Genomic DNA, 24851 nt, shown 5'->3' with positions numbered 1-24851 from the left:
GCATTCTTAAGATAGTATGTTGCAGAAGAGTCACAGCCCTTTGTCATACTTACGGCATGTATTTTCCCACCTTTTAAATATGCAGCTTGATTTTCTTTTTCCTTTTTTTTTTTTTTTTTTTTTTTGAGATGGAGTCTCACTCTGTCGCCCAGGTTGGAGTGCAATGGCGCGATCTCAGCTCACTGCAAGCTCTGCCTCCTGGGTTCAAATGATTCTCCTACCTCAGCCTCCTGAGTAGTTGGGATTATAGATGTGTGTCACAATGCCTGGGTAATGTTTGTATTTTTAGTAGAGATAGGGTTTCACCATGTTGGCCAAGCTGTTCTCAAACTCCTGACCTCGTGATCTGCCTGCCTCGGCCTCCCAAAGTGCTGGGATTACAGGCTTGAGCCACCGCGCCTGGCCAGCCTTATTTCTTAAAAGTGATGTCAAGTAGATGGATTACTCACATTAGCTGCATTTTCCATTGTTTTCATGCTTTCAAAAACAGTGAAGTATTCAATTATATTTCCTTTTTTTTTTTTTTGCAGTAGTTTACTAACCTACTGAGATGTATTTTGGTTTATGGTATGAAGGTGAGATCTTACCTGAATTTTCCCCCAAATAATCACCATTCTCAACATCATTTGCTAAGCAATTCCTCCCTCCCCAGGGCAGAACTCTGTGACCATTGGAAACTGGGATGGTTAAGAACTTGATGGGGACATTGCAGAGTGGATTCAAACTAGGTAAAAATTTTAACCCCTTCCAAATATGAGCTGCTCTTCCACGGTGGGCAGAGGCTCACAGGCAGACAGAGGTGAAAGGCATCAACACATCGCAGCAGGGGAGGGAGGAGGTTTAATAGGCAGCACCTGAAGCCCACTTTCCCACGGAAGAATGTGCAGCCCCAGGAAAAGAGCTTTTGCTCTCTCAGTATAGAGGCGGCCAAGTCCTGCCAATGCAGCAGCTGAAGCTACCAGCGCTATCAGGAGGATCTCACCCTAGCCCTAGAGTCTGTAGATGTTCCCCGAGTCCTCCTCACCTACGGTCAATGCCCCCATGGGACTGCCCCTTAACTTTGTTCTCTCACATTCGCAGAGGTCTCCTCCTCTGCCTTGTAACTTCCAGACTCCCTTCCACTGTGACCCAGGCCTGGCACAAACCCCCTGGGCAGCAGTGAAACCTGGAGTGACGGGGCCAGTGAGGGTGGCCAGAGAGACTCGGCTGGCAGGTATGCAGTCCAACTGACCCTCGCCGAGGCCACTGGCTCCCACGGCCATTGGTGAGTTACAGGGAATTCTTCTGCAGGGCAGAGGCCAAGGCTGTGAGTGTGGGCCTCCTGTGCAGCAAACAGTGAACTGTGTCACTGAGACCCCAGAAACCAGGGTCCCATGGCCCGGCCCCTCTCTATGGAGAAGACTGCGCTTCTGGGGCCAGGCAGAGGGGCAGAGGCCCAGGGTGGGAGAGGAAGGGATGGGAGGGCAGCTTCTTTCCCTCTTGGGTGTGAATGACCCTCGAGGGCAGCAGAGAAAGGGAAAGCAAGGGTCAGAGACAGGCCAGGTGTGACACCCAGGAGAAGCCGGGGCTCTGTCCTGCACAACAGCATGCCTGAGGAGGGACAAGGAGTCAGATATGAAGATTAAATTGCTCTTCTTGAAGTTTGGTTTAGTTCTTAAAGCTAGGGGTGGGAATCCTATCGCCCTGCCCAAGGAGCAGCCTTTCCTTTCAGAGGAGGTGGAGGGAGGGGTGAAAGGGGTGTTGAAGGGGAAGAGGAGGGATGCTGTGAAGGATACTGGGCCCACCCTGGAGCTTCCCTGGCACCTGAGGGAGAATGAGGCAGTGATGGGGCTGCAGAGGCCTTTGGGGTGCTCTGCCCAAGACTGTCAGGCTGGTGTGAGCTCACTCGCCCCTCTCACAGCTAGCCCGGGATTCTATCAGGATATTGATCTTACAGGCTGTGGTCTCCTTTGGCCAAGAATCCTCTCTGGAAGGCCCTGCAGGAAGAACTTCTCCTCTCCACTCGCCATGGAGCTGGCAATACATGGATGGGAATCCCAGGAGAGGGAGATGAACTTAGCAGGGACCCGGAAACTAGGTCTGTAGCCCCCATTTCACAGATGAGCTGAGCCAAGGTCACGCCCAACTGGTTGGCGGCAGGGCTGGGAGAATGAACCTGGTCTCCTCCCCTCCTTCAACAACCAGGCCTAAAATCAAGGACCCGAGACAGGGCACTTTGGCCTCAATGTAGGGAATGGAGCGAGAGCTCTAGAAAAGGTAGATTCTTTCAGGGTGCCCCCACTCCCTGACACCAACACACAACAGTGGTTAATGCCACTGTTGGAGGGAAGGATTGGCACCCAGCACCATCACATAGTCTCAGGCAAGTCTGGAACAGGACATGAAACAGAATCCTATGTGTTAGGTGTAGAGATTGCAGCTCCAGGGTTGAGCAGGGTGGGGTCTGGGGTCAAGTCCTAGATCTACTTCTCACCATTTGGGAGAATAGGGCAAATGTATTTATTTTGGTGAGAGTAAAGGGGATAGGATGTTTCTTAATCTCTTTAAGCCTCAGCTTCTTCATCTTGCGTTGTTGGAGGATTACATGAGATTTAAATAAGGACAAAGTTCAATAAATCGTAAACATCAACTCTCCAATAGCATACACATTTCAGGCATTTTAGGAGCCCCATCTCATGGGGGACATCTATACCACTGTGGCAGATAGGGGTGGGGAAGAATTTTCCACTCAACACCTCGCTCAACTCTGGACGGTGGTACCTGCCAGGGTGGCTTGGGGATTGCCACCTGGAGGCACAGCTCCAGGGACACCCTTCACAGAATATCCTGTGGGAACGGCACCCCCCCACAAGCACAACGGGGCCCCTTGAATTTTCGAGTATTAAGACAGGAGACGACACGACAGGTGCAGTGGGCTACCATTATTAAGCACTTATTGTTTGCCCAGCGTGGTACAACAATCTGGTAGGTGGGTAGTTTATCTCCAGTGACACATGGGGACAAGGGGATAAGTTATCTTGCTCAAAGTCACATAGCTAGCGAGCGCTGGAAGCTGGATTCAACCCCAGACGTCAGATTCCAGAGTCCATTCTCTTCAAGGTTGGACTTGATCCCCACCCTGACCCAGGGCCCAGATTTGAGGGCTCCCTCTGTGCCCACCTGACTTTCCTCCAGGGTCAAGACTGGCTGGGTCCCCGGAGCCCTATCCTCCACCCCCATACCCAGAGGACGGGCTGCATCAGGGGTCTTCCCGCCCCCACCCCATACCAAGGCTGCTGGAGAGGAGCCTGGCCCAAGGTGGGGCTGCCCCTCTTGGACCTCCAAGCATGCTACATGGAGCAGCCCCTCAGAGCTGCAGTCCCTCTACACCTGCCCTGTGGCCCCTCCAGCCTCGATCCCCACCCTCCCACTTCCTGGCTTCCCATCCTTCAGGTCTCGCAGAAGCCTCCCCAACACCCTCCCTGCTTGGTCTCTATTCTTCAGAGCCCTCATCATAACCTGTCCTTGCCTCTAGAATGGAAGCCTCACAGCAGCAGGGACCGCATCTCTGTTTCAGCTTGTTTCTAGCCCAGTGCAGCACTGTGAAAATCCTTAATAACATTTTTAAAAAGTTTTTATTAGAATTTCTTGAATTTTATTTTTGTTTGCTGACTTGGCAAGTGCTTTCTCCTCTGCCCGTAACCCTTGCTCCTCCTTATTTCCTTGCTAACACCTACTCATCTTTCAAAGCTCCATGCCACTGTCTCCTTGAGGAAATTGTTCCTGAGCCCCCAGCAGGTTAACACACCAGACAGGCGAGATTCTCTGTCCTGCCCCAGACAAGGAGCCTTTGCTTTGCAGGGCTCCCCTTGGGACCCTCTCTTGCCAGGGGAGCCTCTAGAGAAGCCTTCTAGAAGGGCATTCCAGACTCAGCAGGCCCCAGCTCCCAGCCTGGCAGACTGGGTGGGGGGAGGACCCAGCTGGCGGGCGAGGCTAGTTTGTCGATGCTGCGGAGAGCCCTGGGGAAATCAAGGTGAAAGGCAGCCACGCTGCTGAGGAGGCCCACCGGTTTATCAACCAGCGGGGCTGGGGCTGGGCGAAAAGAGGTTCGGCTGCCAGAGGCAGCTGTGAGGTGGGAGGTCCACACCACTTCGTGGGCCTGGAGAATGGGCTACACACTGTGCCGCCCGGGTTGCTGCGACAGCGTTTCCAACGTAGCCCTAATTCTAGGAGACTGAGTTTGGCTTTAGAAATAGGGTCACTGGAGCCACAGGGCTTGCTGACAGAAATCCCCTGCACTTGGCATTGGGCGAGGAGCCCTTAGGGGGTGAGGGACAGGCTTATTCAGTGGCCTTGGTCCAGTGGGCACACAGGGCACTGGCCCTGGGAGCCTCTGTCTCCCTCCTGCAGGCCAGGGTTGGGTCCTGATTGTGGGTTCCCATCTGTCTCTCAGGCCCCCAGCCAGGGCCAGCCCAGGGTAGCAGGAGGTGCAGAGCACAACCAGGAGGATGGAGCCGGTGGGTGCCTGGAGCAGGGGCACAGAGAGAGAATCCACCCCAGGAGCCCAGCAAGGCATTGCAACTAACGGGGTCCAGGGAAACATGCAGGGAGACTGCCGTCCCTCCCCCTCCCCAGCTGCCCCATAGCGGGAGTGGCCTTGGCATCCCACCTGCTCCACACAGCGCCCAGGCCATCTGAGCAGAGTGAAGATGTCAAAGAGAAAACCTCAAATCGGATTGAGGCTCCTGCTCCCCCTTAATGAGGTTCATTATCTGCGGCTCTGATCCTTGTAAAACCCAGCAGGCCGGATTAGGGGCAGGCTCTCTAATCCTGGCTGACTCCTCCCCACCGAGTGGCCAGCCGGGCAGCTCTGACCAACAAGCCCTTCCTTCCTGCAGGAGCTGGAACTAGGCAGGTGCAGACAGGCTCCTCCCTCGCCGGCCCAGGGCGCTGAGGCAGGAGCTCTCAGGGAGGATTGGGGCAGGGGTGGCAAGGCTGCACATCCAGAGGCCTGTCCCCGTGCATGAGGAGGCCGTGGCGTTTGGGTGCGGACAGCTCTATGGGCAGTCTGTGGCCAGGAGCCGTGTGTGCTGAGGGACATCGAGTCTGGCTGCATTCCAGGTGGGGTTGGTCTCCATGCACTCTGTCCAGACCTGGACACTAGGTCTCCAAGTAGCAAGTTAAAGAACACACCAATGCTTGCCTTAACAAAAATAATTTATTCCACACGCCTACCAAGCAGGGGGTAGCGTGGGAATCAAGCATGTGTAAGGCACTGCCCCCTCCCTCAGACCCTTCTAACTTCTGCACGCTGGAAGGTGAAATCTGGAGAGAGAAGGCACTCCCCTCCCTAGCTTCTACCCAGCACCCTCCAAAGACGAACATTTATCTTAGAGACCAAAATAAAAAAGGACAAAAGACCAGGCTCAGAGGGGGCAGAGCTCAACGGGGAGAAGCGAAAGCCCCCATCTCCTCCTGCAGCTACGCCAGGGCCAAGGCACTGGAGACCCACATCCTTCCCATGCCACCGACTCATCAGGTCCCGCCAAGCAAGCCACTCACCCCACAGCCCAGCAACCATGGCTTGCCTCACCTGGGAGACCAGCACGACTTCCAGAAGCTTCTAAACCCCACCCTGAAGCCAAACCCCACCCAGGAGGTCTGAGGAGCTGGAGGCTGGCCAGGCATAGAGGGCTCGGGGTGGTCCTTCCTCCCAGGGTGCAAAGGCTTCTTCATTGTCCGGAAGGGAGCAGGGTGGGCGGAGCCCAGCAGCTAGTGAGGAGTTCCACTCCAGCCCACCCAGCTCAGGGCACCCTCCTCTGGCTTCACTTGCCCCAATTTAGGGCCAAGACCAAGCAGGAGAGACTGAGGCTCCAGTGAGAATGAGGCAGGACTTCAAATAAGCTGAAAAACAGGAATGTGGTGCTGAGAGGCCAGGGACTGAGCTGCCCTTCGCCCGCTGCCCGGGGCTGCCCTCCCTGCACAGCAGGGGAACCTGGACCCTGCTCCTGTCTTTTGTGTCAAAGGAGCTCTCTGTCCTAGCAGCCCCAAGAAGCTTCACTGGAGCAACTGGTTTTCCTGAATTTCCCACACTTCTAGGCCAGACAAGGAGCAAGGGGTGGGAGGGGAGGGAACGGGGTCAGGGGGCTCGAGGAGCCTAACAGATGGCAGCTCCCTCTCCCGCCTCCTCCCCAGGTGGTTCAGGCTGCAGGGTGGCCAGCATGGCCCTTCAGGGCCCTTATCTTGGCCCGGAAGTAGGTGTACATGGCCAGCAGGCCCATGAAGGACAGGGAGTAGAGCCCCACACAGAGGCTGATGTCCAGGTGGGAGAAGCCCCCTCCCAGCACCTGCAGCCACTGGCCTCGGCCCCGCCCAGCTCGGGCCTCCAGCTGGCCCTCAGGGATGTCGACCAGCTGCTTGGAGCTGCGGCCCACACGCCTGACCTCCGAAGGGCCCCAGAGGCGGTTCTTCTCAGCCCGGGACTCGGCCAGCAATGCAGCCCCTGTGTCTCGCTTGCTCAAGTGCCACTGCCCACGCGGCTGCTCCCGCTCATTCCTCTGAAGCTCTGCCATGTGCTCAGGAGGCTCCTGGCCTGGTGCAGCTCCGAGGCCAGGGCGCAGCTTCGGGGGGCGACTTGCCTCAGGTCTCTCAGCTGGCACATCTGGGGTGGTGTTTGCGGGGGACTTCATCATCTCAGGCTTCCCAGGGTCCAGAGTTGAATTCCGGCCTTCCAGCTCCAGGGCTCCCATTGCCAGCTCTGGGGCAGCTGCCACATTCTGCGCATCCCTCCGGGCAGCTGACCCAGCTGCAGGGAAGTCCAGGATGATGTTGCTTGGGGAGAAGTGGGCCTTGAGGAAGTTAAGGGTGGCTTCCACGTCCCACACGGGCACATCCAGGCGTTCATTGTGGCAGGCAGAACAAAGTTCACGGGGCGGCCACTGCACCTTGGGGAACTGGGGGTCCTCGCTGGGGGCACCTACAGAGGGAAGCATATATAGGCTGGCGGTGACATCAGTCCCACCCAAAAGCCCAGACCACACTCCTCCACTCAGAATGCCAGCTTCCTTGTCTGCAGAAAGGGCTTGCCACTGCCCTTCCAGACGATGGGAAATGAGGAAATACAGATTACAAACACTAGCCCATAGTGGGAGCTCAACAGATGGCAGCCTGGAGGAGGCGGCGGATCCACCTAGCCCTCAGCCCCGGCCCTCCGTGGTTTTCCAGGGAAGCGTGAAGAGCACCATCTCAGTCACTTCCCAGTGTTGGCCAGACCCACTGTCCTGCTTTGTGGACTTTACAACCAGCTTGTACCCCAGAACCAGACATGGAAAAGGGCAAGAATACTCATTTTGATCTGTTTTGCAGTCTTTGGTTGGTCGGCTTGTGTTCGTCTTTTTTTTGCCTTTTTCCTACATTTTCCAAATTACAAACTGCGCAAATAGGTTACCTTGTCAATTCAAGGGAAAATGTGTTTTAGAGCAAGAGTCAGCCGCTCATGGCAATCCTTGCCTTTACCCAGCAGCAGCCCTCTAGGGTAGGGGTGGGCTCCAAGGGGTAGTTTGGGGGAGACCTGAGGGGTACTTGGAAGAGTCAGGGTGCTGCTGGGGCTGCAGGCTGTTGGTACCCCAGGTGGGGCCAGCCCTCTAGGCAGCCTCTGGATAAGTCCCAGAGGGTGAGCCATGGCCACCAGCCCCTCATGCAGTGTTGCCCAGGGAATGCATCAGCCTTCTGTAGAAGCACCTCTCCTAAAGGTTTTAATAGGGGGACAAGTTGTTAACTACAAGGAAGCAGGAGCAGCAGCAGCAAGTGGCAAGCAAGTCAGAATGGTTATTCCGGGGAGGGGCAACAAGCAGAGTGGAGGGTCCAGTCATGAGTCATAGTGATCAGGCCTTGCGGAGGGGGCTCTCAGCTTGTGCCTGGCAATTCTGAGTTTCTTCTGAAAGGACCCCACCAGAGAGAGGAGGGAACCACCCTGCTTCTGGCCCCTCAGGGAGAGGGCCCGGCTCCTGGCCCTCCAGCAGCAGCTGGGAGCCTGATGAGGTCAAGGGGCTGAAGGGTCAAACGGAGCATTTGGTGGCAGGGGTGGGGCGGGGCAGGGGGAAGGAGAAGACAGGCACGTGTCTTCCTTTCAAAGTAGGAGGCCCCAGGAGACCACGACCAAGTGCCTGCGCCTGCACCACCACCTGCTCCATTCAGCTCCTTTAACCTCGGCTCCGCCCCGGTCTCCCGCCCCTGGGAGGCTGTCACAGCCACGTGCACCACTCTCTCCCGACACACAGGCTGCCTCCTGTCCACAGATGGCTCCCTCCCCACCCAGCTCCCTGGAGTTTAATGTGTTTGCCTGTTAGAGCCATCAGACTCGTGCGCATAAGGAAAAGGAAGCACCGTAATGAGGGAACGCAGAGGGCAAGGCTCCCTCCTGGGAGCCGGTACCTGGTATTTCCAGGAAGGACCTGGTCTACTCCAGCCCCTTCTCTCATCAGACCCTTCCCAGGGAGAGAGAACCCGAGCTCCCTCCACCCTAGCAGTTTGAGTAAGGGACCAACAGCCAGAAGGCAGAGCAGGGGAGGCGGGAGAGGGACCCCAGCAGGCTAAAGACGGGCCCTAGAGCAGGGAAAGTGAGCAACGGCATGGGAAGGCCAGGGTCTTACAGTGTTAAAGCCTTGGTTTCCTCATCTCGAAAATGGGGCTGATGATACTGGCATTGGTTAACAGGGCTGGGCTGTGACTGAGGGGACAATGAGTGTCCCTTCCCCAACTTTTGGCCTAAGACTCCAAAGTATCCTCACCCTGTCGTCTCCCACAGGTGACTCCAGCCTTAGGGATGGCCCTTCCTTACCTGCAAGGCGAGCGTTGACCCTGTTGTGGCTAGACCAGAGCCAGAGGACAGCAGCGTTGGGACTCCCCACCCGGTGCATGGAGGCAGCAGCCATCTTCTCAAAGTGGCCAGCGCAGTCTCGGCAGCCAAAGAAGTAGTGCACGTAGCCTCGGATGGCTGGGAGGACCTCCTGGGCCTTGGCTACAGGGGAGAGGAGACGCCATGCACCAGCCCTTCAGGCTGCCAGTCCCACAGCCGTTGCCTCCCCAAGCCACCCTGCTGTCCCCTATCCTGCCGTGGCCACCCCTGCACAGGTGCCACACACCCCAGCCTATGCCAGCAGAGGCCCAGTGTCCCCTTGTCTACTTCTCTACCTGCCAGGATCACTTTATAGGAGACCGCATCCCCCTTAAACTCCTAAACCTGGATCCCCTTCCCTGCCACTCACCTGGGCGCTTGTCACTCACACCCAGGATAAAGTCCACACTCTTTGGCAGGACACTTGGTCTCTTTGTGACACTGGTAGGAGAGGCCAGCAGGGGCCACAGGGCCACTGCCCTAGCCCCAGGCCCCTCCTCCCCACCCACTCATGCTGCCTGTCTGACTTGCTTCCACCATGCCTCACCTCCCTCGGGCCTGGACCTGGCCTGCGCATACCCTAATCTGTCTCCGTCTCTCCTCGCTCTCCCCTTCCACTCCCCCCACCCCGCCCACCCACTGGGTCCTCCGGACTGGCATGAGCAAAGGCCTGTTAACCAGCCCCACTTTCTTGCTCTAACTGAAACCAGGCTCCCCGCTGAAGACACCACTCCTACTCAAACACACCCCTCCTAAGTCCTTCACCCTCAGGCTCTAGGGCTGCTGGTGCCTGCCTCCAAGCTCACTCCTTCCTACCACAAACCTCCCAGGCCTTTAGAAGCCAATCTCCTGCTTTTACCCCTTCACGCAGCAGGACACTGGCACCCTTACTCTTTTGTCACTCCTGGCAAGGTGAGACCCGCAGCAGTCCATGCCTGCCTCTCTCTCTCTCCTCTGCCTTCTCAGCTTGGTCTTCCGCACCCAGCACAGGTGCCCACCTCCCCACCACAAGGCCTCACTACACGGCCCTGGTGGTCTCAGCCTCTGTCTCCGCTGCTGCTCGGGCTGCCCTACTCCTCACCTCCTCCAGGATTTCACTCCCGTTAATGTTTTCTTTCTTTACTATATCATCCACTTCTCCCCTGATAAGGGATCATTCCAACTGGGGAAAAGGATGATCATAAAGAAGTCCCTCTAACCCAGTCACACCCCAGTTCCTGCTCACTATCTCCAGAATTTTGCCTCCTGGTCTCTCTTCAGCCAAATCCAACCAGGCCATGACCTCCACTACGCCACTGACACAGCCCTTGCTAGAGATGTCCTCATCTTGTGCCACCTGCAGCAGCCCTGACCCCAATGACTACACCTCTGTTTGAAACACTGGACTCTGGGCCCCCTTGAAATCACCATGGCCTCTCCCTTTCAGCCTCCTTTGCTGGCGGTTTGATGCTCAGGGCTCAGTCCTCAGCACTCTTCTCTACCTCCCTACCAGGGAGCTCATCCAGTCCCATGGCTTGAGCTCTGATGCTACTAACGACTAAAAGCTGATCTCTCTATCCCAGACCTCTCCCTGGAACTCCAGACTCAGCTGTGCACACCTCCACTGGGAGGTCCACTGACACAAAGTGGGCCATTGATTCCACCCTCCCACCCCGAGCCCCTGACTCCTCAGCTGACAGGACCGTCATCCACAGGCCCCACAACCTGGGAGTCCACCTGAGTCCTGCTTCCCACATACCCTTCCTCCAATCTATCAGTAAGTCCCTCAGCTCTGCCTTTAACATATCCCCAAATCTGACCACTTCCTCCAGGGACACAGTGACAACCCCAGTCCAGGCCCCACCACCACTGCTGGGCGAGCTCCGCAGCTCCCTCCTCGGCCGCCCTGCCTCCCCCTGCCCCACAAGAGCCCATCCTCTACCTTTCTAAAGTGTCAACCGTCTGTCACTTCTGTTAGACTCTCCAGTGGCTTCTCAAAATGCCAACACCAACCTCCAAACCCTGCCCTCACCAAGGCCTCTGAGCCCTTGAGTGCTCACCTCCACCCCGGCCTCTCTCTGCAGCCTCGCCTCCCTCCCTCCGGTCACAGCAGCCTTCTTCGGTGCTGCCCACACACCAGGCTTGTCCTCTGCACCTGCTGGTCCCTGGCCTGTGCTATGGGCCCAATTATGTCCCCCCAAATTCCTATGTTGAAGCCCTAATCCCCAGCCTCTCAGAATGTGGCTGTATTTGGAGACAGGGTCTTTAAAGAGGTAAGGAAGGTAAAATGAGGTCATTTGGGTGGGTCCTAATCCAATAGGACTGGTGTCCTTGCAGGAAGAGGAATTTGGACATGGATTGGGAGAGGGACAACTGCATGGAGACACAGGGAGAAGATGACCGCCGCCCAGCCAAGGAGAGAGGCTCGAAGAAACCAGCCCCGAGACCTCTGCCTTGCACTTCAGTCTCCAGAACTGAGACAACAAACGTCTACTGTCTGAGCCCTAGACTGACATTCGTCAGCACAGTCCAAGGACACCAATACAGCCTGGGAGGCTCTCTTCCCAGATGTCCCACACTGCCTCCTCCTCTCCACCTGGGTCCCAGCGCCGGGCCCTCCACAGGGAAGCCGTCCCCAGACCCCTCTCCAGACAGCACCCGCTCCAGCGCTGCTGTGCTTTGTCTTCCTCAGCGTTCGTCATCATGGCTGAAACCATCCCTCTGTGTCTGTCTCCTGCCACTCAGATACTGGCCCTGGGGGGACAGGGACCTGTCCCATATGCTGCTGTGTCCCTGGCTCCTGCAGTGCCACACGGCATGGTGGAGAGGCTCCATACGCACTGGCTTCCCACACCACTGCCCGGCAGTTCCTCTGATTCGTGGGGCTCTGCACAGGCTGCTCCCTCTGCTGGGATGCTCCTCTCCTGGCAGAATCCCTACTCACCCATCACCCCTCAACTCATCCCGTGAGGCCTGGGGCCCCTTCCCAATGGCGTCGAGCCCACCCTCTCTTCACCCCCACATCCTTCTCTCTGCCATGGCCCCAGCCCTGGTGCACTGCAGGCCTCTCTGTCCCCGAGCCTCACACTAGAGGTCCACCAAGAGCAGGCACTGTCACCCTTTTCACCCATGTATCTATCCTCCAAGCCAAGTCACAGCCTGATAGAAACCTGATTCCTGAATCAGTGTGGATGTGTGGATTGAATTGGATGCGCACCCTTTCAGTCTTCAAAAGCAGGCGTGGGGCAGCGTGGCCAGAGAGCATGGTGGTGCAGTTTGTGGACAATACGAGGCAGTGGGGGAAATGTGTTTCCCCAGCTTCCCCCAGGAAATTGTTTTCCAGTGGGAAGCACAATAAAATTGCTCAAAGTGCCTGCTATGTGTCAGCCATGTAAACTGTGAAACACACGTTTCTTTCTTTGTTAAGAGTATAAAAAAAGAGAATCGCAAATTTTTCATGAAGACTGAAAGCAAAGCAAACTATAAGCCCGGAGAAAGCCAGGGAGAGGCCTCAGCCTCCGAGCTCCCGGGGCCGAGGACAGGACTGGGCGAATTCCCAAAGTCTGTTCCCTCCTGGGATCGGTGCTATTCTGGCCATGTGGGGCTACCTGCAGATACAGCAATCCTGCCGGAGCCCCAAGGCTGACTCTCCCCATCCTCTGGCAGTTGGGAGCCAGTGGGGAAATTCAAGGGAGATGCCCTGCTGCCTCTCCCCTTGGAGGGTCGAACAGAGCAGGGTCGGAGGCACAGTGGGGTGAACAGGCCCTGGACGTACCTGCTTCCTGTGAGTGATCTACATTTTGCCGAGCTGCCTGCACAGTCAAGAAGTGGAAGAGGACCCACAGGGAGCAGGGAAAGCCCCGGAAATGTGGCTCACTCCCCTGGCAGCCAATCCAGTTCACCTTCTTGGCGAGAACAGCACCCTAAGGGACACACAAGTGTGAGTGCACATATGGAGAATGAAAAGGATGCGAGAGGCAGAGAGAGAAGCTTCTAGGAGACAGAGCCCTAAGACAAATGAGGTCCCTCAGTCTATCACCTCAAAGGTGGCATTTCCCTTTCACCAGCTCCACCCACTGAAGCAGCAGCACACCTAAAAAGCTGTGACCCAGATCAAGTTGCATCCCGTTCTAGCCTCAACTTCCCCAGCTGTAAAACAAGGGGGTTATTTCTGAGGTCTCTTCGAGATTTGACACCCTACAAGTCTGTAAGGATTTACACCTTTGCTGGCTGCAGTGACCCACTTTTGCAAACAGCAGCATGAGCAGGAGCCCAGAAGGTGCCCTGGAGAGGGCCAGGGAGGCCATGCTGAGCAGCACCACACGCTAAGAGGCAGCACAGGTGTCTCACCAAGTTTTCATCCCAGCCCAAACACTTACTGGCTGCATGATCCCAGACAAGTTGCTTAACCTCTTCAAACTACTGTTTCTTCATCTGCTAAATGGGGAGAATATCTACCTTCCACTAACGTTATGAAGATTAAATGAGATGTATGCATAGACAGCTCAATCAATAGTCATTTATTAATTATTAATGGAAGGACCCAACCAAGACCACTGACTCCCTGGTGCAAACTGGCAAAGGAGGTTTTTTTAACCCCTTGCACTCTCATAAATATGAAGGATGGAGACATCTTTATTTGCTTCCCATACTCACCTCTTTCCTGTCATCCAGGACAGTTTTAAAGAAACTGTAGGGAATTTTATTTCTCTTCTGCCTCTTGAGCCATTCATTCACGGAGTGCAGGAAGTTCTGGACTAAGGGCCGGCCAGGGAAATACTGTGGGGAGGAACAAGCAGAAGCTGGAGAGTGAAAAGCAATTCCCCACGTTCCCCGTCCTGCAGATGGTAGGAAGCTATGCAGAAGCAGGCTGGAGGGGCAGGGAGTGGGGGGGATTGTGGAAAGTTCCAAAACCACCAGGAAAACATTCTAACTAAGACACAAATGTGACTTCTGTACTACCTTTGCTCTGGGACACCTGGTAAGGCTAGAAGATGGGGAAGGGAAGGTGCTCACTCTAAGTGGGGTGGGGTCCTGGAAGTCTCCCTCTCTCACACCGCAGGCTCCTGTGCAGCATCCCCCAACCATGTGCCACCACTGGGAGGAAGGCGGGAGCACTTGTGCCCCTTGCCAGGGCTGCTGGGAGCCCTGGGCCACACAGTCCTGTCTTTGGGTGGTCCTTGGATACAGCTGACTTGCCAACTGACTGGCCAGCTGGGCTAGGTGGGCACGAGACCTTTCATTTGGATTCCATGGGCTGCCAGTGAGGACCAGCCAGGCCAGGGGCTCACAGCCAAGATCCAGATCTTGATGGTAACTCCCAGTGGTCTCTGAGGAGCATGAAAAGCTACTCTGACAATAAGTCAACTCAAATCTGATTAGTATCAGCACTTTAAAACCACAAGGACTCCCAGAAGGAGGACGTATGTGTGTATGTGTGCGTGTGTGTGTGTGTGTGTGTGTCTGCGTGCACATGCACAGCACAAGGGGAGGAGGGCAGGAAAAAGAGGGGCACAGTAACGAGCTGGTCAGATAAAACCACAAGGCTGGCTGAGGGGATGAGGACCCTGAGAAACTTGCAGCGAAGACAAACATTTGAGCGGAGAAGGGTACTGGCGATATGAATGGTAACTGAACAGGAAAACCTGCTAACAGAGCCATTCCTCTGAGAAAGCCATTAAATAGTCCTATCACACATTGGGCTGGACACCTTCCCCCAGAGTGAGAAGTGGCTGGAAAAGACCATGCTTTCACACGTGCCCTCCTGGTGAGCCCACACGGGCCTCTGGGACTCACGCACAAATTTATAGCTTGAAGTCAGCACTTCTCACTGACCTTCGCCATCATCCCGACTTGGAAACTTCCCCTTCTAAGGCGACAGTGCCAGAAGGAAGGATGAATTAAGGAGCTCTGGACAACTGGGAGCACGGAAACTCTGGCGCCCACACGCCACCCAGTGGCCGCTCCCGCCAGCTGCTCACAGGGGGGAGCACGGGCTGGGACAGGCAGGGTGGAAGGGCACCGCCAGGACATGCAGAGGGCCTCCTGACTGACCGGGCACCTGCAGGGCTGGCAGCTCGCCGGGGGAGCCAGCAGAGTGTGCGCTCGCATCCTTAGGCGTTTGGGCCTGTGAGCACCGGGCACTCGGTGGTAACTGGCATGGGCTGGATGCGAGTGGGTGTGGCTCCCTGCCCAGCCCCTCACCAGCTGGAGGACCCTGGCAAGGTGCTTTAGCTCTCTGGGGCTTTGTTTCACCTTCTATGAAACGGAGATCATACTAGAAGCCATGCTGTGGAGTCTGCTCTGAGAAACAGAATGAGGAGCTAATATACAAAGAGCACTGCAGGCACCGGCAGGGCTGAAGAAATGGTAGCTGCTAGGATACTACTATTCAGGAAGAAGCTACCCAAGCAAGGCAAGGACCAGAATACTCTGCAGACCCCAGAGGATGTGCGGGCAAAACCCAAACAGAGGGTCTCCAGGCCCGTGCCCCAGGTGCCTCTACTGCTACTGCTGGGCATCCCCGGCTTCCCTCTGTCCTACACCCCACTGCCAGCCCTGCCCTCTCTCAGGGCCCTAGCTCTGGCAGGGCAGGCATCTTCATCTCAAGCTCATTCCCAGCCCTTGCTGAAGGCGGAGACTCAGCAAGCACGGAGAGGGTGATGCTTAAGCCTCTACCCAGCTCAGGGACCTGTATCTCATTCTTTCCCCCCATACTGGCTGCAAACAGCCCCACTGGGGACAAAGAAAGTAGCAAGTGTGAGCACAGCTGAGAGATGTGAGCAGTACACAAGCCGATCTTCCTGGGGTGACCCCTTTGGAGGGTACTGGATAGGGTGGTGGGGTGTCTGAGGCATGCTGGGAAAGCATGCTGGGGGCTCTCCTTCATGGGTCAGGAGGAGGGACCGTACATGGGACCGTTCTGAACTTTTCCCCTCTGAGTCTCTAGGTTGACAACCCCAGGTCTCTGCACTGTGAAGACCAAACAGCTCTCAGCCTTGGAGGAAAGGTCTTTATTATGCCAATGGACTGAAGAACAAGAGCTCGTTCTGCATGGGACTTCTGTGAGGGGCAAATGATGGTCCTACCTTAGGCTGAAACGTCCCTGTCAGGCCCTCTGTGTCACCGTGCATGCATGCGACCAAGCCAGGGGGTCAGGACAAGGAGGTGCGAAGAAGGGATCAGGCTGGCAGAAAGTTCCCAAGGAGAGACACAAATCACCCCGAGGGCAGCCCCAGCTTCCTGCAGACCCGTACTGAGGAGGGCGGGCTCAGATCCGGGCCCCAGGGCCAAGGAAGGCTGAGCCCACAGCCAAACCCGAAGTGCCCAGAGCCACATCTGACTCAGCAGTACTGAGCAGCAGAGTCCCGGGTTTCCAGCAAGGACGCACTGGCCAGGATCTGGAACCAAAGGGAAGGGGGCAGAGAGGGAGTGGCAGCCACCTCTCACCTTCAGAGAGGGAGGAGCACAGGCTCAAGGCCTGACCAGAACACCTCCGGGCTGGCAGAATGAAGGCATGGCACTTGAGCTCCCTGGGCCTCTTAAATCGGGGTGGACAAAATAAACCGCCCACCTCACAAAGTAGTTAAGAGGATTAAATCCTAGACAAACATCAGGTCCTCAATAAATAGGAGCTACCCTTCGTGGAGTAGCCACCTTCCCAGGGAAACTATAAAGGAATAAGGAAGGCATGGCCAGGGCCAGAGATCGGGTCAGACTGGGAGGAAAGCAAGGAGTATCAGAAGAGCATCCTCTCCTTCGCTAGGGTGTCCTCGGGGTCCTGCTTTTCCACTGACCACGGCAAGGGGTGGGAAGCCACACTGGGGCTCTGACTGAGGACTCAGGTAGGCAGAGCCACAGTTGCCGAATCAGCTGGAAATATCCCCAGGTGGGAAGCACGGGCCCTGTGTCCCACCCACACTGCTGCATGCGGCAGGGTTGTCCTTGGCAGTGTGCGACTGGTGGGGGGTATGGCTGAGGCTGGAGGGTAGCACCTTTGGTGGACAGGGAGAGCTGTGGGTCCAGGTGTCCAGCCAGACCATGGGCTTCTGGAGGGAGGGGCTGACGGGGTACCCAGCTTACAGGAATGCACACTGACCATCTGTGGAATTGCACAGACAAGGGAGGCCATGGCCCTGCTCACCTTGGCCAGTACTGCCACAAACTTTTTCAGGGCCACCAGGCGCTGCCCTTCCAGGACCGGGAACCTGCCCACTTCTATCCGCAGGATGTAGTGCAGTGCAGATTCCAGGTCAGCCATGTAGATCTTGGAGCTGAGGACCCAGAGGGAGGTAGAGAAAGAAAGGGGTATTAACCATGGTGCAGGGGCTGCAAGGAGCATCCAGGGCTAAAGGGAGAGAAGAGGAGGGGCACTGCTGATGGTCACAGTCTTGTAAGTTACCACTGGTTTCTGCCAGAAATGTGCTGTGTGACCTTGGGTAAATAACCTAATTTTTCTGAGCCTCAATTCCTCATCTGTAAGATATGAACAATAACACACCGCTCACAGGTAAGTTGCTGAGAGGATCAAATACAAACACAAATGTAAACAACTCTCCGCAGCTCCTGGCAGGGAGTAGGAGTTTTCTCTCTACAAGCCCACAGCCAGCGCCCCAGCAACTCACTCCTCAGGACAGCTCTGAGCCAAGCCCACTAGACACACCAGCACTAGTCAGACCAGCAGGTTCAAACACACGACATGGTCTGGAAAAACTGGGCCCTCTCTGAAAGACCAGGGTTTAGCTGCCCACCAAGGCTGGGAAATGGGGGCTGGGGGCAGCAGGGAAAGCAGGGCCTGTGTTTCTTTCAGGGCTGATGTGCTCACAGCTGCCAGACCTCATGTCTCAGATGGGCCCATCTCACGCCTCTCCGCAGCCCTCAGGGAAGGGACAGAGGCTCCATGCTGGCTGCTCCGCCCCAGGCCCATCATGCTGGGGTCCAGGCTCAGGGTTCGGATGGCAGGGGCCAGGAAAGTTGGCTGCCTCCTCCCCTGTCTCTTGAGACCTGGGTTCTGGCCTCAGTTTGACCATGAGCTAGTTCTGTGAGCTTGGGCAACTCAGTTGACTTTCCTGGGCCTCAGTCACCTCGCTGTAAAACACATGACTCGCTCCTGCCCCTGCTACCTCCTGAGGTTGGAAAGAGCCAATAAGGTCAACTCACAGGGCATGCACTGTGGCTGCCTATGCTCTCCCTCAGGGCAAGGTCTCCTCTGTGCTCCACTTTGGTGTCCTTGGGCCTCAGTTTACCTCTCCATTCATGTGCCCTGCCTCCAGAAGTGGCCCCATGACTGAATGAGGTAACACATGGAAGGTGCCCAGCACACAGCCTGCCACATACACCAGCCCAAGCTATTACAAGTACGTCAATGGTTTGCATAATCGTAATGATTGAATGATTACAATGATCATTCATAACGACGGAATGATCGTAATGATCACACCACCTCTCAATCTCTCCTTCTCCCTTGATCTACTAAAAGTCTCTCCATTTGGCACTTTCCACGCTTAAAGTCCCTCATGCTAAGATGCAAAGTCCTTCTTGCCATCACCTTTCCCCCACTGTCTCATGCATCCCCTTGTGAGGGGCACCGTCCTGACCAGCTCTGAGAAACCTGGCCAGATGTTTCCACCTGGTATGCAGCTGGTACCAGTGCAGGAGGTCTACAGCTCTGTCCCACTGCCCAACCACAACAGAAGAGCCAAGAGGCCTCAGAGAGAAGAGGGGCGCTCTCATGCTTACGACTGTGGACACACACAGGAGACCTGAAAAGGCAGTGAGCTCACTGACACCACAGGCATTCAAGTGAGGTTGGGTGCCTGCCTAGAAGGGATGCCGTAGGGTCTGCACAAGCAGGGACTGCATCTGCCTGTACATATCTGCATCCACAGTGCCTAGCACACAGTGAGTACTCAAAGATATTTACTGCAGAAATAACTGCTCGGATGGGAAGCTGGTCTGGAGGCCTCAGAGTGTCCTTCCATGCAGATTCCCTGTCTGGGAGTAGAGTTAAGCTGAAGGAGCATGGGCATGGAAGGTGTTCATTCCCTCGTGAAGGATGGCTGGCAGTGCCAGCCAGCATTCATCACAGTCAGCCCCAGTCCCACAACAGACACCAGTGGGACCGCAGCTAAATGCCGCTCCCACACATCGAAGGCCCCTGAGCAGGGCCAGCCCCCAGGGTGGGGGACAGCCTGGCTCAGAATGTACACACTAAGCGTATGACAAGGAAGAAGAATGAGCAAGAGGGTGTGGGTGTGAAGGTGTGGTGGTCTGTGACAGAGGAGGGAGAAGATGTGAGGAGAACCAGGCGTGGCCTTACCGATCTGCAAATTTCCAAACAGTGGGAGCTATCTTGTTAGCAGTGGTTGGTGCAACTGTGGTCTGGGCAGCCTCCCTGGTGAGTCCAGAGAGCCTCTGCAGGTAAGCGGTATAAAAGGACCTGGACTCCATGAGCCTGAGGGCACAGAACCAGGGAGGAGAGGCAGTGAGTGCAGAGAACAAGATTAGAGCTAATCAAGGTCAGAAGAGGAAGCAGGGTGGCTCATCAGACAGAAGGTTTATTAAATATATGAACTAGATTCCATCTTGTCCTCCATGAGGCCAGAAGATGGCACCCAGGCCTCACTTTAACCTTTCTAATCACTGTACCTGCTCTGGAAAGCCTCTTTGACACCAGTCTGATGTCAAACCTCACCTGGTAAGGCAATTGGGCCTGAGAATTCCCCCAGTGGCCCTCTGGCTCCAGGCAGGGCATGGAAAGGCACATGACAGCCTGGTGCCCACGGACAGGAACGGCGGGGTTTGACTCCCTTCCCCAAGGACCCCGAGGTTCAAACTGGCAGCTGCCCTTCCATAAGCCCGCCCTGTGGTACTGTGAGTGACATTACCCCCTAAGAAGTCCAGGGAGTTTGATACGCGATTTTTAAAAAAAACAGGTACCAACAATGACAAACAGCCTTCAGAATTCTCTAAATCTTTTTACAGTCCTTTTGGTTTCTTTCTTTTTTCCGACAGGGAGGAGTCCTCTAGGGCACAAGATACCTCCTGAGCACATATTCTCTCACCCACAGCTAGGGCCCCTGCAGAGAGAGACGCCAGGCCCAGCAGCAGCATGAGGGCCGCCCCGGGGGAGCTGGCATGGGACGCACAGCTTCCTTCCACTCCATCCTGGCCCAGGGTTTCTCAGTGAGCAGATGGCTTGGGAGGCAGCATCGTCACAAACAATTTTCCCCTCCACCAACTCTGAGAGAGGAGACAATGCCTTCTCTCCCCACCAGCACTGGCACTTTCTGGGCCCACCCGGAAAGTGAGCACCTCCCTGTCCTCGGTGGCATCGTGCCTCCTGGGCCCTCTAGCAGGTGATTTGGGCCAGGGTGAGGCTGAGTGGCCATCCTGCCTGGCACCGTGTGGGTCAGCACTGAGGGCCCCGAGGAGCACCTCACCAGGCACCACAGGCAAGCCTTGCCTCCCTGGCCCAACGCTCCTGCCTGCAGGGCCTGGCTGACATCAATCATCTGCCCAGGGAGGGCACCAAGGCACCATCTGGTGCCATTAACGGGCCATTCAGCAGTGGGAGCCTGGCAGAGGGGCTGAGGCTGGCCTGATTGTTTTCTCTCGGCATTTTGGAACCCGCTATTGTCTGGCTGCTAATGAACTTTTCTGCAATTAGAAAACCAAAGAGAGGGAGGGTCAAGCATATTTGAGTGCTTGCCGGGCCTGTAGCCTGCCAATGAGTCTGCCTGCAAACAGAAGAGGGTGGGGAAGAGGGCCAGGGCTGTGGTGGGGACATAATGGGGGTGCAGACAACACTGCATGGGGCGAGCTGAGGCCTCTGAGGTCTCTGAGCTGCGGAGCAGGGTCAGGGTTCCAGGCCCAGGCTCCTGATGGTGGAGGCGCTGGCCCCGCAGACAGCAGACTGCAGTTTCTCCTGCAGGGGGCTCCTCAGAAAGAACATGTTAGCCACTGTGAAAGGTGGGCAGTCCCTCTGGGCAAGAAGGAAGGATGAGCACAGGGAGGGAGGAGAGGGGACACCAGGAGACAGGATACTCACACGGGGACTCGGGAGACAGAGCCGTTCCGGAACAGCAAATAGCAAGAGGGGAAGTCAGTGACACCAAACTTTCTCACCACATCGGCTTCTGTGTTCAGCACCCTGCGCACCACCACGCCTTTGTGCTGGGACAGGTCCAGAGCCACCTGCAGGGACAGCAGGACATCTGGGGGCCAGGCCACTGGGTGGAGGGAGCCAGGGCTGAGTCTCAGCTCTGTGAAGGCACCCAGATGGCAGCTGTGCTCCTTCCAGACTCTAAACCTGCAAACAGTGGGCCACAGTGATGCACGAGAGACACTCGCCATCAACGGCAGCTAGCCGGCAAGTAACAAGTGCCAACCACCGCCCAGGAGGGGAGGCCTTGGAGCTGTGCACAGCACACACGCTTTAATCTCCTACCACAGTCCCAACTGGGTAGCATTTTCCTTCTAATGAGAGCAATTTGTAAAAAGCACAATAAAATGTGGTTTCATTTTAATTCTTGTTTGTTTTTTGTACTGAGCCAGCACGTTCTTGTCCTTAAGACCTTCACACCCCAAGATCTGACTGCTCTCTGATGTCCAGGATTCCCCAGGGCCTTCTCATAACATTTTTCTAAAAGGAAAATATCCCTTTAGAAATTAGTAATCATTGTTTGTTTGAAATATCAATTGGTGGGGGCAAGAGCAGTCTTCCTTATGGAAGCTTGAGTCACAGATGTTTAAAGAACTGTGATTTTATTGCATCCAAATACATATGGTAACAAATTTCATGGTTAGGATACAAACAAAATAAACCTTTGGAACTGGGTAAACTTCTAAACAGCAGGCTAACTCTGAGCCCAGTATGTGCAGCAGTCAGAGGGGCCCTTTGGTCAATGTGTATAGTTATAAGATCTGAAAACGCTTCTTAACGTGGGGCTCTCTGAAGGCAACAAGAGACCTTGTTGAGAATGACAATGTCTCCACATTAGAAATGGGAAGAGAAGTTCTGAGCATAATCAGACAGGCCATCTGCAAATGGCAGGCACGAGCTTCTATTACTGACCTCTCACGCCTCACCATGGAGCAGGTGGCGCCCACTAGCCTTTATTCTTATATTTATAACGCTTCCTATCTAGACTCTAAATTAGAAAAATACACTTCTCAGTCATCATTATCTTTTTTTAGAAAGAAATAAGAGAAAGCACTAGCTAACACGTATTGTGTAGGTATCATGTAGTATCCACACAGATCGCCTCATTTATCTTCAGAGAAACACCGAAATAGCAGCTATTCTCAGGAGACTAAGAGATGCGGCGCTGTACGCTACGGTCGCCTGCATTGGAATCCTGGCGCCACTGCACCGAACCACTCCCTGACCCAATTTCCTTACTTGCAAAATAATAACAACAACAATAATAATACCACCAGCTTCGGGGGGGCTGTTCTGAGAACGGAAGGGGTTAACTTTACTAAAATGCTGTAACAGTGACTAGCACATAGTAGGTACGTTAAGTGTTTACTTAAAAATAAAGCTCCCAGGCCGGGCTTGGTGGCTCACACCTGTAATCCCAGCACTTTGGGAGGCTGAGGCGGGCAGATCACGAGGTCAGGAGATCAAGACCATCCTCACCAACACGGTGAAACCCCATCTCTACTAAAAATACAAAAAAATTAGCCTGGCGTGGTGGTGGACGCCTGTAGTCCCAGCTACTTGGGAGGCTGAGGCAGGAGAATGGCGTGAACCCAGGAGGTAGAGCTTGCAGTGAGCCGAGATCACGCCACTGCACTCCAGCCTGGGCAACAGAGCGAGACTCTGTCTCAAAATAATAAAAATAAAGCTCTAGTTGGGCTCAGTGGCTCACATCTGTAATCCCAGCACTTAGGGAGGCCGAGGTGGGCAGATGACCTGAGGTCAGGAGTTTGAGAACCAGTCTGACCAAAATGAAACCCTGTCTCTACTGAAAATACAAAATTAGCAAAGTATGGTGGCACATGCCTGTAATCCCAGTTACTTGGGAGGCTGAGGAAGGAAAAATGCTTGAACCTGGGAGGTGGAGGTTGCAGTGAGCCAAGACAGTGCCATTGCATTCTAGCCTGGGCAACAAGAGTGAAACTTCATCTCAAAAAAATCAGAGTAAATAAATAAAGCTCCTATCTTGTAGCCGGAGAAACGGAGGCTTAGAAGTGAAACCATGCCTCCAGCTCACACAGCTTGCCTATGTCTGAACTGTGCTACAAATCCCAGCTTAGTGTGGCTCCAGAACCTGGGCCCTTAGTCACTGGTCCCACGCTGAGCACCCCTGTGTGGACATGGGGCACTTGGCTCCAACCACTGGGACCCCTGCCTGTAGGTACTCAAGGGACTGTGGTGGGAGGGGAGGGAGAAGACCTGATTCCAACCACAATGTATCACCTCTACGTAACATGTATGACCCCAGGCATGAACTGGGACCCTAGAAGGACAGGCACTCCTTCAGCCAAGCTGTCTTTCCCCTCCCCAACCCCTGTGCCTCCCCTCTCAGGGCTGAGAGGCCTGGAGACAGCATCTGGCTTCCGCTCAGACTCTCAGCTGTGCTTGATGAGTTTCAGCAGCAAAATCACTCAGGCCGACAGGGCAGTTTAATTTCATGCCTACTCTCATGCCTGTCTCCCTGCACTGCCTTGGAGCATCTCCCGTGCACTGGCACATCCCACCTTTGCAGCTGGGAAAAGCTCACAAGTGGACTATGGAGAAGTCCATGAACCAATGGCAGAATGGTGAGCTCTCTGCGTTAGGCGAGGGGAATGGATCTTTATAAAGTACCTCCTATGTGTCAGCTGCAATCCAGGCCCTTTACATAAACTGCTGCATTTGACTCTCTCAACAATACTATGAAGAAACGTCATCATCCCCACTCTCTAGACAGGGCACTGCAGCCGGAAGCGCCGGGGAGCTGGCTCACAGACACCCCACATGAGACAGAGCAGCACCTGGGTGAAGGACCCCATTTCCTCCGGTGGCGCTAGTGCATCGCTAATGCTCCCTCCCTCCCAAATATTTCACTCCAATCCCATGGGGTGGGACATTGTGGAAACAACATTGGCTTTGGAGCCAGACGGACCTGGTTCAAAGCCTTCTTCTACCAACTTACTAGCTGTGTGATCTTGGGCATTCTATTTGATCACCTTCATTAATTTTGGGGATTAGCAGCTACGTGTGTCAGGAATCTGGTCCAATGCTCAATAACAGCAGGTGTTACATTTGGTTTCCATGAAGGAGATAAGAATAAACAGAAAGGTTTTTAAATGCAAAGGTCCAGCCCCTGCACTTCCCATGGCTCCCAGCAGGGGTCAGGCCAATGCCAGGCTAAAAGACCCAGGCAGCCAACACCCTAGAATTGGCAGGAAAAGCCCTGTTCCCAAACTGGGGCTCTCTCTCCATGGCTATCCAGGAATTGCAGGGAACTTCAGGGCAGCTCACCTCTCTACCCAGGTAGGAGCCTCCCTTTTCAAAGATCAGGGCCAGGTACTCTTCCTTGTTTCTCGCAAAGAATCCATCAATCTCCTCCAGCCTGCAAGAGACAACTCTGGCAGTCACTCTGCACAGCCAGCAGAAATAAGACAAAACCGCTGGCAACGCCTGCTGGTGATGCAGTGCTGCTGGTACGGCCATCCCACCCTCCTCCGCTTCCACACAGGGCCCTCCAAGGGAGTCAACCAAACCTTTAGTCCTAAAGGATGTTGCCCTTGTTATCTAACCCTGGCTCTTCATCTGACCTACCTTGGGTGCTTGGTTTTGTTTTTGCTTCCTGTCTCTTTTAAGAGTCAGGAGTGGGCCGGGTGCGGGGGCTCACACCTGTAATCCCAACACTTTGGGAGGCTGAGGCGGGCGGATCACCTGAGGTCTAGAGTTCGAGACCAGTCTGGCCAACATGGTGCAACCCCGTCTCTACTAACAATACAAAAATTAGCCGGGTGTGGTGGCGGGCACCTGTAATCCCAGCTA

At 55.1% G+C, this 24851-nt stretch overlaps 1 protein-coding gene across 3 annotated transcripts in view; it reads right to left on the bottom strand.

The window, feature by feature from the left end:
- Window positions 1-5178: 5178 nt before the first annotated feature.
- Window positions 5179-24851, bottom strand: part of QSOX1 (quiescin sulfhydryl oxidase 1) — a 44348-nt gene continuing 24675 nt past the window's right edge. Inside the window, exons 5-13 of one of the 3 annotated variants that reach the window (XM_005540146.4) lie at window positions 24327-24417; window positions 20904-21049; window positions 19173-19307; window positions 16998-17127; window positions 13511-13633; window positions 12630-12777; window positions 8819-8998; window positions 6423-6955; window positions 5179-5883 (exon numbers count right to left, since the gene is read on the bottom strand). In XM_005540146.4, the coding sequence (XP_005540203.1) occupies window positions 5875-5883; window positions 6423-6955; window positions 8819-8998; window positions 12630-12777; window positions 13511-13633; window positions 16998-17127; window positions 19173-19307; window positions 20904-21049; window positions 24327-24417 (1495 nt within the window). In that variant the 3' untranslated portion in view covers window positions 5179-5874. Of the gene's footprint in view, window positions 6956-8818; window positions 8999-12629; window positions 12778-13510; window positions 13634-16997; window positions 17128-19172; window positions 19308-20903; window positions 21050-24326; window positions 24418-24851 lie in introns of all 3 variants that reach the window. The other 2 variants (XM_005540147.4, XM_005540145.4) reach the window with 2 other exon arrangements.

Source organism: Macaca fascicularis, chromosome 1 (assembly GCF_037993035.2).
Source record: "Macaca fascicularis isolate 582-1 chromosome 1, T2T-MFA8v1.1".
Taxonomy (NCBI): Eukaryota; Metazoa; Chordata; class Mammalia; order Primates; family Cercopithecidae; genus Macaca; species Macaca fascicularis.
This window is presented reverse-complemented; position numbering and strand designations above follow the sequence as displayed.